This window comes from Cephus cinctus, unplaced genomic scaffold, assembly GCF_000341935.2.
Source record: "Cephus cinctus unplaced genomic scaffold, Ccin1 Ccin1_scaffold0132, whole genome shotgun sequence".
Taxonomy (NCBI): domain Eukaryota; kingdom Metazoa; phylum Arthropoda; class Insecta; order Hymenoptera; family Cephidae; genus Cephus; species Cephus cinctus.
The window spans coordinates 1,906,605-1,923,633 of record NW_014332865.1 but is presented as its reverse complement, the minus strand read 5'-3'; the positions used below and the strand labels follow the sequence as shown (position 1 = coordinate 1,923,633).

The window sequence follows — 17,029 nt, the reverse complement described above, 5'->3', positions numbered from 1 at the left end:
TTTTTAAAAAAAAAAAAAAAAAAAAAAAAAAAAACATGCAACAACTATTCGCACGCTATAACATTCCCATATGAATGATGGATCATCCGCGTTGGTTCAAAATACCTTGAAATATAGAATATGCACTATATGACGTTATATGTATATGAGAACATGTATAATACCATGTGTATCGTGTGGTCTGACCCAGGAGAAGATATATCGCCAGAATTCATGGCAGCCTTCGCCACCAAGTGGAAATATAAACGAAAAACAAGGTGTCAACCCTTGATAATATAACGCTCTGGCGCTATGAGAAAATGTATATGTAATGGAATATATGGTTTGTAAAGCCCCTAAAGGCGGGTTTGCTTTATAACGATCGAAATGCCACCAAGGAGAATTTCATTGTTAGAAATTCATCACGCACAAGCCATCTAAACCCATTTCTTTTCACCCGATCAGCCCAACGAGCCTATCCTTAACCCCCTAGAAAACGGAAAGCCGATTATTTCGACTCTAGGTCAGTCCGATATTTTACCTACATTATCACTTTACCATACGTATTAAATTTCCAAGAGCAAAACTGTAGAAGTCATTAAAAAATCCACCCGTCCCCAAAAAGCTAAATAATTCGCCCTCCATGCATATTATACTCACTGAGACTTAATGACTTACCGATAAGGTATCAAAAACATTTAAAAACTTTTATAATTAACCTCAATAAAAATATCACTCTTTAACAAGGTATCATGGTCGCCATTAAATTATGTTAATGAGATCTAAAAATATCACTTTCACTCCAGCAGCTCAGATTTACTAATTCGACGAAGGGTCTGATTTTTCTTCTTACGACTAATCGTGACTGAGACAGTTTCATGTCAAATTATAGTCCGACATGATTCCGGATATTGAAAACTTGTATAACTAAATGGAATTATCAATGTACAATAGAGGCCATTTCTGATAGCTATATCGTACTGTGAATCAGTTCGACAATGCCGTGCGAAACGATGAATTTAACACGTATAAAATTGCCAGCCGTCATGAGGCTCTGAATTACGTCCTCTTCACGCTTTCCGATCTTGATACACGAGATTGCAATATGGCAGGATTCAAACATAAAAGAAATGCTCTCCGTAACCGTGGATCATAATGGATACCAAAATGAAAGGTACCTATGAGATTCGGTACGTATTGAAAAGAAAAAATTTAAGCAATTTTGCCTCTTGAGTACAAGCCATGGATCCATTTTGATAAACTGGATTTGATTTACCCCCCATTCTATAACATTACATACTAGGTTAATAAACAAAGTTCGATGAATTATCCAATTCCCACTATACAATTAAAATGATATACATAATATCTAATAATGAAAATGTCAAACGAATATTTACGTAAGATGACCCAACGCAGGGTCCAGTCAGACAACACTGAAATGATCGTATCAAGGCAATATATGAGTAATTGATAAAAATTAATGAACCTCATTATTGACGTGACATTAATAAACGTCTTATAATACAACAGAAACAGTAATTAGGTACATTTGACGTGTCACGTATCACCCTAAAAAATCGTACCATAAGTGTACGCCATACCTAGGATGTATTACAATGAAATAACATCCTACAGAAAATGACACCCATAACAGCATCAATCAACATATCCAAAGGTATAACGAGTTTAAAGTTTGTATGAAGAGGAATTTTCATTTTCAGATTTTAATTTATTCTCCACCCAACGATATTTCATTTCTGCCCCACGACGTCGCACGACAAGTAATACCAATGGGTGGTCGCAGCCCACAATAAAATATTTCCCGAATAAATTGCCGAATAGAAATCTAAAGTGCAACGGCCATACCAGACTAATATTTCTACCAGCATTCGCACTTGGAAGATAAATCCAAAGCCTTCGTCAAGAGGTGCAAATGTTCACATCCGAAATTCTTTCTGCAAATCCTGAAGAAATTTACATCCTCGACTAAGCTTCAACCTCGACTGCGCCCTTGGCTACTTTTAATACTAGACTGTAAAACCCTGTCAGCCTTGAACACGACGCATTATACTTTTATTTTCAAGTAGCTACCCACTCTCTGCTTTAATAAGGGGAGTATCGAATTTCCATACCACCCGACTAGCGCTTAATGCTCTCACGGAGCAGAGAACTCTCGAGTGAATTATATCTACGTAATCCTGTAAAAGAAGGTGCTTTTACCTACTGGTCCAGATACTGAATTCCGCCTGTTACGTATAGAAGCGCGCAAGACTCCGCTGGCTAATTTAACGTGTAACTGTAAACGAGTTGCCATTTACGGCACTGCAATTTCCACTATGAGAAAATGCATCCGTCCAATGTAAATTTCAAAGCATTTCCGTTCTATATGGTATAACCGGGTACCTGCGCTTTATCCCATTGTTTATTTCGCGAGGATCCCAACCAACCTGAGAAACAGGAAACCTGGGAAATCAATGACTGCGTTCAGCAGACGCAGTTCAGTGGAAGCAAACACACGTGGTTGATAGAATTTTCACAACTGCTGCAAGATTTAGAATCAATTTGCCAACCCAATAAGATTGAACTCTTAAGGTAGTAGCTATACGCAGCAAATTACAGAATTCCAAGACTACTTATATATTTATATCTATTCCTGGTAAGAGTTTCCCATGTATCGCTACTGTCTTTCGTATATTTTTACTTATTTGGTAGAAAAGTTACTACCGACGTATCATAACCCTTTGAAGCTTTTGCCGCTGTCGCCTTTGCCTCTTTATCCTAACTGGAAGATGAAAGCGAAGCTTGGTCGGAGTATCTGACGTCTACTTAGAGACTCCCCCGAGTCTCTTGATATTAAACCAAACAGCTTTTCCTTTAAGCACGGCAGCGTGAATCGTATAGTCGTGTAATGCTATGCATTCGCCTTGGGAAAATATTTCTATTCGGAAGAAAACAGCGACTGGCTCTCAACTTTCCACGTTTGAAATTTCCAACGATAGGAACAAGCTCCAAGAGCCACGACTCGTCCCTTCTCAATATATTATCACCGAGTGAGGCTGTTTCTTTAGATTAGTTTTTCCCTTGGTTTTCTACTTCAAGATCACTCGCGCAATATTTATATAATAAAAGCTCAATATGTTCTAAAGCGAGTAGCAACTGTATCGAGTGCGACCATCGTTTTCTGTTGACTGACTGTTTTCAAATTGTAACTGTTACTTTCGTGAACAATAAGTTACTTTTACGTATCGAAACCATTCATTAGCATTACAAAGAGCCGTTAATATCTAAAAAAAATATAATATTTACCGCTCTATATACGTCTAGCTATTACGTATTTGGTAACACTTTGTACCTTCTCTGCTTTTTAACTAAATTTCCATAAACGTATATCCTTTTCGTAATACCAACAGTGACCACGACTGGTATATATTTACTGACTTGAAATATTGGCAGAGATTTATTTATTCATGCGAGAAAACAAATATTAATAGCTGTCAAGCGTGGGGATGTTTCTGCAAGCTACTCAGGAGGCCGGCTACCCCTAACCACTGTATATTCACTTTTGTTTTCCCCAAACACAAATAAAATACTACAGTCGAATAAAGACCGCTGTGAATTATTGATCGATTCATCGGATGGTCGGTAAACATTGAATTTACACGTGCCAACACCCCAATTCAGATGGTTGTTCAATTAAAGGGTCCATCGCCTACTCGGGACAGCCCTTTCTTCCACAAGCGTATATGGTCAAACCCATGGGTTTTCGACCCTATTAAACACAAAGTTTTGAGTGACACAATAATTTGAAGCGGCCTGTACAGCAGACGTAACACGATCTTGCCAATGATAAACGACGGTCCGAGCAGCCAGGACACGGGGTCAGCCTAGAAGCACGTTAAATTATGTACGTGACCTATGGCAACCGTGATTACATACGTCAAGTGAGGTAACAAATATAATTTACAATATACAACAGAATACGAGAGCATCCCTATAATTCACACGATCCAACCCTTATAAACATGAGAAACTTAACACCCATTAATTTCCATGAAAAACCAAAAAAAAAATGAAGTGTTATCAAAAACCAAGATAGATGCAAAAATATACTAATGAGTAATAAGTAAACATTTATCTCACAAATTATTAAACTCGATCTCGTTATCTCTTTCGTTCCCTCTTGCATCCCCCGTCTATTCAACCTCGTTATCTTCTCCTGCCGACTTCGGAAGCTCGTAAAACCAGGAGAGGAAAGAACGGTGGTTTTATAACGTCTTCCTGTAATCCGCATGATACCTGAGATATACGGGGGATCTCTGGTCCCGTCTGCTGGTTATTTATTCATCGTTTGACGCTGATCTACGGGTCGAAGAAGATACATCAGGACAGAATGAGTCTGGGAAGAGTGTACCTTGAAAGAGGAAGGTAGCTTCGCTTCTGGCTGATCGAATTCACTGGATTGTGATTCGGCAAGCGTGCAACGGTTAAATTTTGATAAGCTGTATCTGCCAATACAAAGAAACACGGATATGAAGTTCACAGGTTTTACATGAAAATTCTGACACTTAAAAAGATTCATCAAACATACCTCGTCTAGCTGCTGCAGCATCCATCATACCTTGGCTTCGTTACGCACCTCAGCCTTAATCGTGATTAATCTTTCTTCCGGTTACGGCGTCTTTAGGGAAAGTCTTAAAGACGCTTTCCCCAGGGAATGCTGAATTTCCCTTTTCGACGGGATTACAGGAATGACACTGATCAGTTTAAGAACGAGAGTTATCGTCGTACAGTGACGTATACTGTAAGCTTTTCTTAAGCTGTAAAAAAGAAAGCATACACTACACTCAAAATTAAATGGCGAACTGCACATATCAGTGCAATTATATACATTGATGATCATGCGTGGAAATGTGCATACGGAGGGAAAGGACCGCAAACATTTGTTGCCAGCTAACGCATATGGTGGAAAGTACGTACATTTCCACACAAGCTTACTACTGTACAACCGTATAAATACACGTGATCCATATCGAGATACGTTAAACCAAAGAGAAATTTTTTTTTACCATTTTCCTCAGTTATCCCTCTTTTTCGTGTGGCTAATGCAGAAACACTGTAAAAGGAGCAAAACCCAGTCAACTTAATTTAAAAAGATTAAACGTTAATTTAGGGAGCTGTCTCGGTAGGTTTGCTGTGTAAAAACCATGAAGCTTTATCACGTAGTTATGTACTTTGACGTTCACCAGCCTACGCAAGCAAAGAATAGTAGGTAAGGTAGTACAGAAATAAAAGGTCACCAAAAAGGAACCCGCACTTCACACAGATCGTTCCCCAGCCTCGTGAGGTGCATTTAAATATTGCAACCCCACGATACATACGTGCACGTTGTCCAGTGGCGGATCTTTTAGATCTATAACTATGAGGATGCGACCGCAGAATAAAGATCAGACGTTGGTCGCCATGAAAGCCTAAAAAATATAAATAAAATTAAGAAAACAATTTCGGTAGCCGTCTATTTTATATAAATTAATTTCTACCTACGGAACCACTATAATTGGCTTGATATGGACTCGATGCTGGAAGTATCTACGAAACGTATGATATTTCGTAAACGTTACTGGCAATTCAATTAAAACCTAATACGCTCAGTGATGAAATTACTCAACGTCTTCACAAAACTTTTTCATCCCAACGACCCTTGCTAGGTCGCCCTTGAATTATGCTCCCTTCATCTCGTCCTTAATTAAATGTTAACTGAACTTGTCCACTTGTTCGCTTCAGTGAACTATTCAAACACGTATCGAAGTACTTGATGCAAATAATTCAGGGAAGCATTGTGTTGCCTTCGATGTATGGAAATAGTATATGCATATGAGATTATTCAGGACTGTAGCGCCATCTGAAGTTGGCCGTTTCAATTCCTACAATGGAACCATCTTCGGGTCGCACCTGATATATGAATCACCCAATAGCACAGGGGAGCTAATCAAGCCTGTGACTATGATAAAGATATCTTTTTACATTTGGATTTCAAATTGGTGAGGCTCCTTAGCTACCTAAAGGTAACGTTTTTCACGGGTACCAGCATCTTATCGCATCCCCTTATCGATTCGGCACTTGGGGCGTTTACAAACGTAATCGCGATTTGCGTCACTCATTAAGGATAGCAGACTAAACGGGAAAGGGTTAACAGGGGGGTTAAAGGGTTACTTCTGGTTATACATATTTAATTTTTTTCTCTTACTCCCCACTGCCACAATCATTCCTTGTAAAATGTTTATCTGCGTCCCTGTGGAATGTCTCCCGCGTTCTCAAATGACGCGACAGGAATTAAGGCTGAAATTTTAGGGGTCAGTAGATAAAAGAAGGAAATAAAAGAAATTTTCGTTGCTCAATACTCAGCCGTTAACAATACAGAAACGAGGGTAAAACTTTACGGCGAAAAATGTAACGTTGAATAAAAAAGCAAGGGTAGTGCGAATATTTTCGCTTGTGCGAATTTTTCTCGTTAAATTCCAAATTTTATATGAAATTTCACTAGATTTCTCCGTCATATCGTTCCTTACCTAGCATAACGTATTTTCTCAGTCTCATGCGAAAGCATCCAAAACGCATTCTGCGACTTTCCTACCCTTCCATAAATCCATGCTTACGTCACAGACCTGTAAAATATAGTCACTAAAAAACTGAAGTTTCCATAAAAAAAAGAAATACTTCAGTCAGGATTTTATTCCACGCAGAACTTGACACATCCTTGACAAGATAGTCGGCACTGGTTATAAACAAATGTGAGGTTATAAAAAAAAACTCAAATAAATCCTACCAGGCGTGCTTACATAAAGTGGCCAATAAAAAATGACTGTTTTAATGGCCTGAAACGACCAAAGAACCCGCTACGTTCGCACACTTGAATTATAACCAGACCACGCGGTACACGAGAGATCTACCAGTTAAATCCTACAGTATTTCGATCTTCCCTCTAAATTTTAATATACAATATTTACCATAAAAATTTATTACAAACAACAATACAAGTACGTGAAACAAGATCAGTCGAAAAAAATAAATACAGAAATACGCTTATACACGTACACCCTCGAATGTATCTGAAGCATACCTTATTTCGAGAAGAGGGAGAATCAATTTATAAAAATTGTTTTTACCTAGAAATTCATATTTTCACCACGAGTAAAAAACGTTTTCGTTTCCAGAGACCTTATATCGCAAATAAAGGCTGTACTATATCAAGGCAAAGATATACAGGCGTAGCGCGAAGCTCTGAGATCTCAGGTTGCGAAATCTATATGAAAAATTCAATTTTCCAAGTAAACACGCACGCGCATAACATTCGTACCCATATAATCCAAAGGAGTGTAAGAGGGCGATAGGATAGAATTTCGAAATCTCATATACGCTCGAGAAAAGTCGAACCTGATTCCTTGAGAGGAAAGATAAGATTATCACTTCACCGTCATGAAGCTTGATGACGCTCCTGACTTTATCCAGACCTCACGGCACGGACACGAGATTACAGCTGTATTACAGCCATTTTCTCAGGTAATTGACGCGCGATGGTTCCTGAAGAGATCACGAACTGCGGTAAGACAGTTTTCCTAAGTCGAGGACGATCAGGCTGGGTCGTGACCAACATTTTTTCGCCCTCAAATAATTCTCCCTGCGAACAAGTACTCGTGCTTAACTAATACGCCCTCATTCTGATAGTACATACAAACAGTCGATATGTAGCTGTAAAGCAAAAAAAAAAGGCAAAAATCGATAAAACAGACATCATGGAAATTCCATTTGTAAAAGCGTCACGCAAATACCGTTCATTATACCAACACAGGATAAAAGTCATCCCTTGCTGAAAGGAACGTACCCATCTTGGTGCTTTCGTATACGCCTGTGTTAGAGCCAGATGTTGAACGGCCCCATAAATCAAAGCAAAATTACGAGTAACCTTCGAGACGAGTAATTCCTTTGGAAAAAAAAATCGTATAAAATATAATGGCAAGAAGTAAAAAAATATTTTGCGAATAACATTAAATAGTTTCCAACAACGAAATGTCGTTTTTCCACCATACCAATTAGCCTTGGGTATGGTCAGTCCATACGTGGGAATTCCCTGCATAAGAGCTCTGTAATACAATTTACTTTCTGTATCTATATATCCGTTGGTCTGATGAATTTAAAAGAGGCGGAAGCATAAAAAAAATTATATTCAAATGCAGGTATACGGAATGCCTACGTTTTCTTATGAAAAAAGCACGGAAGAGCTTCGCAGCTTTAGCGCACAATGAAAGACACTCCCGTTAACCCAATGTAAATAAGACGGCGTATAGAAAAATTAACCTGGCGATAAACGGATAAGCGAGAGCTTCGGCCTAAAGAATTTCAGCCTGGACAGCAAAGAAGGTATCTTTCATTACTGTGCATGCCGGCATTCTCGACTCGATCGAAAATATCATTACGTTAAATTATGAAGATTTACGAGCACGTAGTTGAAAGGTCTGATACGTACAACAGGAAGAGAGCATGGAAGGCCCTTTACTTTTACTGAGAGAGTATTTTCCAATTTTCGTTCATCGTGTTTGTTCGAGCTTTGTTTCATCCAACCCTTTGCTCGTTCTCGTGGCAAAGGCTAGAGAGCGACCGAAACACTAGGACGAGAGTGAAAATGCAATTTCTGGGGATTTGAAGCTGTGAGAATTCTCCGTGAGGTTCTGATGCGTAAACAATCGAACGGTATACGGGCACACGAACAGGAGCAGAGCTATGAGAAGAGAGAGAGAGAGACTCGTGCTTTCTCATTCTCCTAAATAAAAGTTCGAAGGGTGCTGGGCGATATCGAAAGATAGCTACCCCAGAGTCTTAAGCAGAATCGCACCCCCTAGATTTGATTTCTTTCGGGTAGCTAAAAGTTTGACAAAAAGGTTTTCAAGTTCAACACGCTGTGCTTTGACCCATGGTTCACCGCTGATTGATCAGACATTATTTTCAGCACGTTTTGCGCGCGATTGAATTTTTCCCTGTAGATGATTCAAGGTCATTGAATTTCTATTGAGACGGGTGACTCAATGTCATCGTCGATTAAGTCGAAGAATCGTGACTTCTTGCAAACTTGTATTCCAAGGATTCTCCTCCGGATCTTTTATATTTTCTTCCCAACTGTTTATGGGTCATTTTCTTTCTTCTTTTTCTTATTTCTTCCTTTTTCTATCCCTTTTTCCAACAGCGATTTCGGGTTAACTACAGCTTTTCCTTGGCCGAACGTTAATCGAAAAATCGATTGCGCCTATAATAAGAGTAACACGGACTCCTGTGAACTCACCTTTACGATGGGTATAGGCCTACTCAATTCAATCCCGAGTACGTGAATGAAATCTAACTGAGGTCGATCTTATGGCTTATACGTAATTTCACTTATCCAACTGAATAAAGGATATTGTCGTATAATATATGGATTATTTATTTTGAAAGTGGTGTAAGTCCATTTTCTCTTGTTTCGAGAAAATTAAAGGTTAGTATATCTGTCAATAATTAAGTATAAATTACGTGATATCTCATTTTTTTTTAAATGGACTTACATCACTTTCTAAATAAACTGTCCATATATTGTCAAGTGCTACATATCCTGCATGACTGTTGAACAAAATTTTTTTAATAAATAAAGATCACGCATTGTAAATTTTATTACGACCAAGCGAAAATCCTACATAGGTAATTTTAATTATTTTCAGTTATTCCAGGTATTTTCCAATATGTTCTAACATGGTACGGATGGGTTAACACGTTTCTCGTATTAACGTATGCAAACTTCGTAACGAAAATACTGAGCTTTTATATATGAAATACCAAGGGAGAACCGTACGTTGGCAAAACATTATTGATTACCTGTATTCCGATAGACGAAAAATATAACCAACGGGATTGTACGTAAAAGAAAAAAAAAAGGTAGTTGCTATTGAAATAACCCGGGTTCACAATGCCAAAGAAAATTGTAACAAATTACGTATAAATTTGTTGAATTCCACTTCGCAGGGGTCCCTTTCAAACGCATAGATTGCACGTATATAAAAGGTTATGTATCTCGTAATAATATAACAAGAAATTCTAGTATTGCGCTTTTGCATCACCGACTGTCATACCAGGGCAATATATATCAGGTAGGTTCGTGAGTAAGGCTGGGATGTACCAGAGTCAAACGGTAAGTCAGGTCGCGCACCTCCATTACTGTTTTATGGATTCCACTAGAAGCACGAAAGCTCCAAGAGCTTTTCTCACTTTAGCCACCGTCCTCTCATCTGTTTGATCCTTCGCGAGGCAGCTTTTTCTACGTCAGAATGCAACGAAGAACCATGACTTGGTGGGAAAGCTTTCGAGTAACGGAATAAATAGGAGCTTAAAAAGCTCAAGATAACATAATTAACAACGATGTACCTTGTGCAAATAATTAAACGAATTGCCACGAATAAAAAGATATCGATCGCAGATAAGTATCCAGATGCTCTTTCCAATATCACGTTCTCGCGTTTAGTTTGTAAGTTTTTTTATTTTTCCCCCAGTGTGCTCTAGGCATTTTTAAAGAAAGGACGCTAAAATTAAAATGGTGGACGAGGGTTGGCGCTTTCTTTAACCGTTCAATAATACCTTTGGAGTCTTTGAAGGTGTCGATTTGCCGTCAGGTATTACAGCTCGTTGAATAGGTGCTGCTACATACAGGCAACCCTGACTTTAAGCACTTTTGTTGAATTTATTTTTCTTATTATTCCGAGTCTTTCCATTCGATGAAAATTTCCCATTAACGGCGGAGACGCTTTTAACCCATTAACGTCCAAACGGGTCTCGCTAGAGGTATTGTAAAGCTCAATGGGGTATCGAGAGTTTTTGACTTTTATCGAGGGTTGTTTGAAATATCAAACTATAAATTTAATATCATTTTCCAATTTAAAATGTATACGAAAAAAATGACTTTCGAAGTTGGGATAATTATTGTAGCAATAATCAGCACCCGCCTCGTGGTGCAAGCAGTACCCCAAAAACTTTTGCAACTGGGCCTACCTCAATATCAAATGTTTAGACCTGACTGAACAGCTGTTGAAAAAGAATTGTTCGTATAAACTTAAAAAATGATTTTGTAATAAGCAACTTTTTTTTATTTTCCAGAATCGGTTAACCTTCAGTTTGAGCTTGTAGAGTAATCGAAATAAATTGACAACTATACCTAGAGTTTGCTTCATTCTACAAACGATAAAAATTAACTGTTACCTCTTTGTTTTGCGGTATCGATCGTCTACGTCTATATTAATTTTTAATGCGATAAAATATTCATAATATTTGTATACCGAGTTATTCAGCACGAACGCATAACCATTTGGATTATGCCAAAGAAATCAAACGGGCAGACTAACATTAGGCAGTTCATCTGACTTGAGCAGCCCCGTATAAAACAATGAGATGTAATATACCTATATCTACGTGAAAATGTCGATAACAACTCAGGTTCATTTTCTTTTGTCTCCAGCCACCATTATAGCGCTTTCGGTAATTCGGTATGACGATGATTTATTTCTTCGTGATACTTTCTCCTGCTTCGTGATACTTCTACGTTTTTCCATAAAATGAAAATCACACGAAACACAGGACGAGAAGATTGATGCGATACAAGAGGGACGGTAACGAGTTTACATTGATAACAAATTCGACAGAAATCATGCTGAGAATTAATTTGGCCATTTCGACAAATCGAGTAATAATCTGATAAAATACCATCATTGCAAGCTTGTGCATCATGCGCGGGATTTTGGGGAAAAAATGTGTAATAAAAATGTATAAACTGAAACATCCACTTAACAAGCAAAGCAAATGTCTAGTATTTACATTCAAACGAAATTGAACACATTTCTTTTATGAATCATTAAACTTGTACAGCTTTAAAAAATAATGATCCTTTTAACAGTCCTTTTAAGTGTAATGAGCCCAATTTAAAAGAAGAAACAGACAACCCCTTAATCGATTGCAACATTATTTCAAGATTATCAAACATACGTATAACGTCCTTGAAAGGAATAAGAATACTGCGAGTTTTCTTACCCTTCAAGCTTAAAGGAAGAATAATGTTGAGGAACGAAAATGGGACTTTGGGTGCAAATCAAAAGAAATTAGAATCGACCCTTAAAGAGAGATAGGAGTCAAGAGAGTCACATGATCCAATATCGGGTGAAAAAAATGAATATCAAACAACAGGATTGAAATCAAAATGCATAGATATGAGATTTTTAGGCCAGTCTTTCAAAAAAAAAAAAAGAAATTCATCGAATTGAAAAGATTCGAAATGAGAATGACCTGAACAGAAAGAAATGTAATTTCACAGGGAAATGAATACCTGACTATTTCGACACGTAATATCTCTACCCGTTATTATTTTCAAGATCAATTCCACTTTCAGGGGCCATCTTCTGACAGCATACAATGCAAAAAAGTCCCTTGCAATTAATATTACGACTTGACTATAGTCCGTTGAGCTATAAAGATCCATAGAAAGTCGTACTTTGTAACTTCCATGTCTCTATTCAATAAGGGGTATCACTCTAAAACATCAAACAGCCCGGAAATCTTGACTAAGAGAAAAGCATCGTATTCTGGAATGTCAAATATAATATGAGTAAAAAGTAAAATCCACAGATCCCTTCCGGAAAAGGAATAGAGAAAGCTCCCCTTTAAATTTCAATATTAAAAGAGCGACTAAGAATTTGCCTCTCGGAGACCATCGAAGAGGAAGATTCCTTTTTTTTTCTCTCTCTTTAGGTTGGTATACAGTCCATCTTCTAAAAAGCGCCTAGTGACGCATTATAATACTGTCTACCATACGTCAAGTGTACAGAAAGAAAGATCAAGAGGATTCCAAGATTTATACCTCAACGATAAAAGCAGCTCCATTGTTTGCTGTAGCACGCGTTTAAAAATACACGTGCGTAAACAAATTAGCACAGTGGGTCGACCCTTCTGAATGAAGAAAGAGAATTATGTATCAGGCAATTAAACCGTTTCTCTCACAGCAAACGGCCAGAGAAAAAGAAAAAAAAACGGACAAACAAATTTTATGGCTTGTCCTTCGTTCACCCTTAATAATCTTCTTGGGCATCAATTACTCTTCTTCTTCTTCTACTACTCCAATTACGTTCACAACGAATTTTATAGCGAAAAATCGCTGTAAGAACTACCAACTAAAATTATGAATACAACCTCTGCTGGGTGCTGGTCGAATTAAATTATAAACGAAACATGTCGGTCACTCAGTTTCTGGGGATGCGACGCGAGGACCCTTAAACATGAACTTACAAACAAAATAAATATATATTGTCGTTCAGTCAAAATACATAAAAGATTAAAGAAACAAAAGTTTACGATATTCTTGGTAAAAGGTTATCACTTATCAGCACTAACTTTTGACGACTAATACTTCTCGGCATTGGGACGCCTTGTGGGGTAGTATTCTGAAAGAAATAAAAATATCTATATACATAGTACGTTAATAATAGAAAGGCTGTGCCCGCATTATTATCCCAAGCCTAATACATCACGAAGAATTTAAGGAAATTCTAATTTCATGCAAACCTTGAAACTGTTACGGTGAATAATCTCAGGCTTAGGATCTTTACGGTTTCCTCTAACGACGATAAAACTGCCTTTAAGCTAGGACGATGCAAATTACACGGTTTGGCTAGTGACTTAAAGTTCCCAGCTACGATATAGAAATGAAATTTGTGTAACCATAATGAAAAAGGCTGCTGGCATAAAGGAATTTCAAAGGATAAGCCCAAAATTGCGTAGCAGGCGCTCGTGAAATTCAGTAATTACGATAGCAAACTGCTGAGCTTAGTAATGCATATTAATAAGATACTTTTTCGTGAGGAAGCTTCTCTACGTCTAGTCGATTATTTTAAATAAGAAGGATACAGACATTTAACGCATATCGCGATAGAAGAAATTTTTTAGTCGACAAAAACGACATCAACAAAACTTTGTTGTTCTGGTAAAAACACGAAAAGTACGTACTGGGAAGTATATTGACTCACAATTTCTGGATACGGAAGTAACGTAACTAAACGCCCCTAATGGCTGTGTGTACATACAGCATAACAGGGGATAAACGATATGCTTTGAATTCTTCTTCAAAAAAGAGAGGTTCAAATAATAACTTGCCAAGAGAAACACCGAATTCGATTACCAAAGTTCGTTCACGTTCTACTTAAAACCACAGCATCTGATCGAGCAGTCAAGTAAGAAGGATCCTGTTAGGTTAATTATATGTATTCTACTCTAAGGCAATAGAACCATCATATGTAATGTGTAATCTGACATATAAATATGATAAAATGCATGCGTTTAATAAATTCATTCTTTATCCTGATCATAACCTTTCTGTACATTCATTTACTCATCCGACACAATCTTTGACATACCAAGCAACTGCTCTCGTGATAAATACACGAATATTCAATAATATTTCAGTTTGACATACCTTACCTTGTATTCCAATTGAATTGTTACGTTGCTGCTACGTAAGATGATATGCACGATATTTACAACTAACCTATCCACTATTCTTCCAAGGACAATAAGTTCCAGCAGTCTCATCGTAACCGGTAAACTCCACCACAGTAAGTAGCTATGATGCTCGAATTACCGTGGGTGCGTTTCGAAATGTGCTGACAGTACTGCCAGTACTGTAACCAACGCTGCGTCCTTATTCCTCCATACGCAGCTTAGAGAGATGTCTCTACTTTTACAGTACTGTCAGTACATTTCGGAACGCACCCCATGATACATTGCGATACAATAATTTACGTAACACAAACTGATATAGCCGGTAATTAGCAAATGCATTCAAGCTCAAATTTAGATTGTACGTATTGACTTCCTGACGAAATGTCCCCACTGTCACAAAGCACGCTCATAATCCGATTAATAATGACACAAATACTTCCGACAGCAAACGTCTTCTCTACGCCGCCATATTGTTCCTCGTTACTAGCAGAAAGCATCCGAATCCTCGGAAGGGACACATAAAATATCATTGCGTACTTGTATATATCTCTACATACATACTAGACACAGCTTTGACCATTTTAATCCGACTAAAAGTTTGCCCCTCGTTTCTCGAGAAAGAGCAAAGCTACTTCTGCAAATGACATTCACCTCTAACACACCTTTTGCTAGGTCTACATGGATGAGTAACTTGAGACACAGGATTATTATACCAGACCGTACTTCCCGCAATGCTTATACGCAGCAGTATATAAAAACTAGATGACGTTAAAATATACCGCGATATTTAAAAATGAATTAAAAATGTCGTTGACAGTATGAAACAATGGTATAAAATTGATGCATCTGATGGAACATTGCTTGGAAAATAAGTTAATGATTGTGACTAGAGAAATATATGGATTACAAATTCTAGTATGTAATCAATCTTGTACATCCTTTGGCAGCTTAACGAGGCGCGTTGTACTATCGACGCGTTCTATAAAATAAACATATCGGAATAACAGACGAAGGAACTTACGTCCAAGTTCGTGCCAACGAAGCTATTATATAAACTAGGGAAACGTTTATGACATTCTCTATATAGTTTATCAAACCAGAAGCAGCACTCTCGCTCTCCCGTAAACTGCCAACTGATTCGTTGCAAACTTGATATGTACAAAGCTGAATTAATATAGTCCATTGCATAAAGCATGAATGGTAATTTGGTAAATCGTATTAGTCATACGAAATCATTGATTCTATTTGTTCCACAAAATCATTATGATTAAATGACTGTGTGTATATATTAAAACACTAGGAAAGCTGGATAACGAAGTAGAAAGCCAAGAGCGTGAAGATATGTAGAGAAACCAGAAAAAAGACTAAAAACTTTTAAAGCGCTACTATAAATCGTCTAGGTGTGCTTTTAAAAGTGAACAATGAACATAGTGCTTTGATCGTTTACAATATATGTACTATCTATGTTTACATCGTACTTCAGGACTCTAAATTTACTATAGTATAGGTATATAGTATATGTAATTATACCCTCCCAAAATTCGAATACGAGATAGAAATATATTGAATGGCATTTATTCCCTTTAATAAAATATAAATCCAATAACTCGATTTGAATCTCCGTGCATAAAACGTATTGAAATATATTTTTTTAACATTTAATACAGATATATGTACATATAGAAGCTTATACTCAACCTGTCGTAATGCCTTTATATTATCAAGTAGGAGCTTCGGATCATTTTTTTTATATCCACCAATATACATTTCTAATTATTCATTTTTATCACGCACAGCCACATTTACTACTGTTTGTAAGTCTGGAGCGGCTGTCTTAAAAACAGTCCAAGGAAACTCTAGGAATATCCAAAGTAAAAGTCTACGTAAGAGCTCATACATAACCGACGATAATAATAAAATATCATCTAAAATATGTGATATTGACCTTCTTTCGGATTATTAAGTCAAGAATGCACGTTGTAGCCATTACTAAAGACCGAGTAGCTATTTCCATTATATGAAGGCTAAATGTAAATCCCGTGTATCAAGCTAAATTCTATATATTCATATACATTAGAGTCATACAGCTTGTGTATCTTGATAAAGAAAATCCAAGAATAAACAAGAACCTCACACCCAGTTATATACCAGGTTATACAGCTGAAAGGCACCACCTGGACATGGTTTTACCATAAGACTGAAATGCGAGCACTAACTTCATGTGGTGCATTTCTACTGAATAACCCTGTATATAATTATAACGCGAAGACCTAAAGGAAATACAGGTGTGCATTATCATATTATTCCAGTGCATGTAGCCGTAAAACAAACAAAAATATTTTGTCTAAGGTTCATTTTGTGTTTTTATGAAACAATAAATGACGGCAGAACTTTCAAAAATTATTTCATCAAATAATATTTCAATTTCAATAATTTTTATTTCTTAGAAATATTCTGCTTAAATTAATGTCTTCATATTTGGATGCCGATGTCAGAG

General features: G+C 37.2%; 1 protein-coding gene across 1 annotated transcript; it reads right to left on the bottom strand.

Annotated features, from left to right (window-relative positions):
* Nucleotides 1–4,832: 4,832 nt before the first annotated feature.
* Nucleotides 4,833–15,201, bottom strand: LOC112493722. The gene is made up of 4 exons (XM_025080544.1): nucleotides 14,512–15,201; nucleotides 13,429–13,478; nucleotides 4,960–5,095; nucleotides 4,833–4,844 (listed from the first exon to the last, which is right to left on the bottom strand). The coding sequence occupies exons 1-4, from the start codon at nucleotides 14,620–14,622 to the stop codon at nucleotides 4,833–4,835; spliced, it is 309 nt and encodes a 102-aa protein (XP_024936312.1). The 5' UTR covers nucleotides 14,623–15,201.
* Between the last annotated feature and the right edge of the window lie 1,828 nt (nucleotides 15,202–17,029).

What these genes read in the sequence shown, in the direction of transcription:
- LOC112493722 (XM_025080544.1), bottom strand. Translation starts at nt 14,622, where the DNA reads ATGAGACTGCTGGAACTTATTGTCCTTGGAAGAATAGTGGATAGGTTA. An exon ending in CAATTCAATTGGAATACAAG is followed by an intron (nt 13,479 to 14,511) that starts GTAAGGTATGTC and finishes TATTTCTTTCAG; the next exon opens with AATACTACCCCACAAGGCGT. An exon ending in AGAAGTATTAGTCGTCAAAA is followed by an intron (nt 5,096 to 13,428) that starts GTTAGTGCTGAT and finishes CTCCTTTTACAG; the next exon opens with TGTTTCTGCATTAGCCACAC.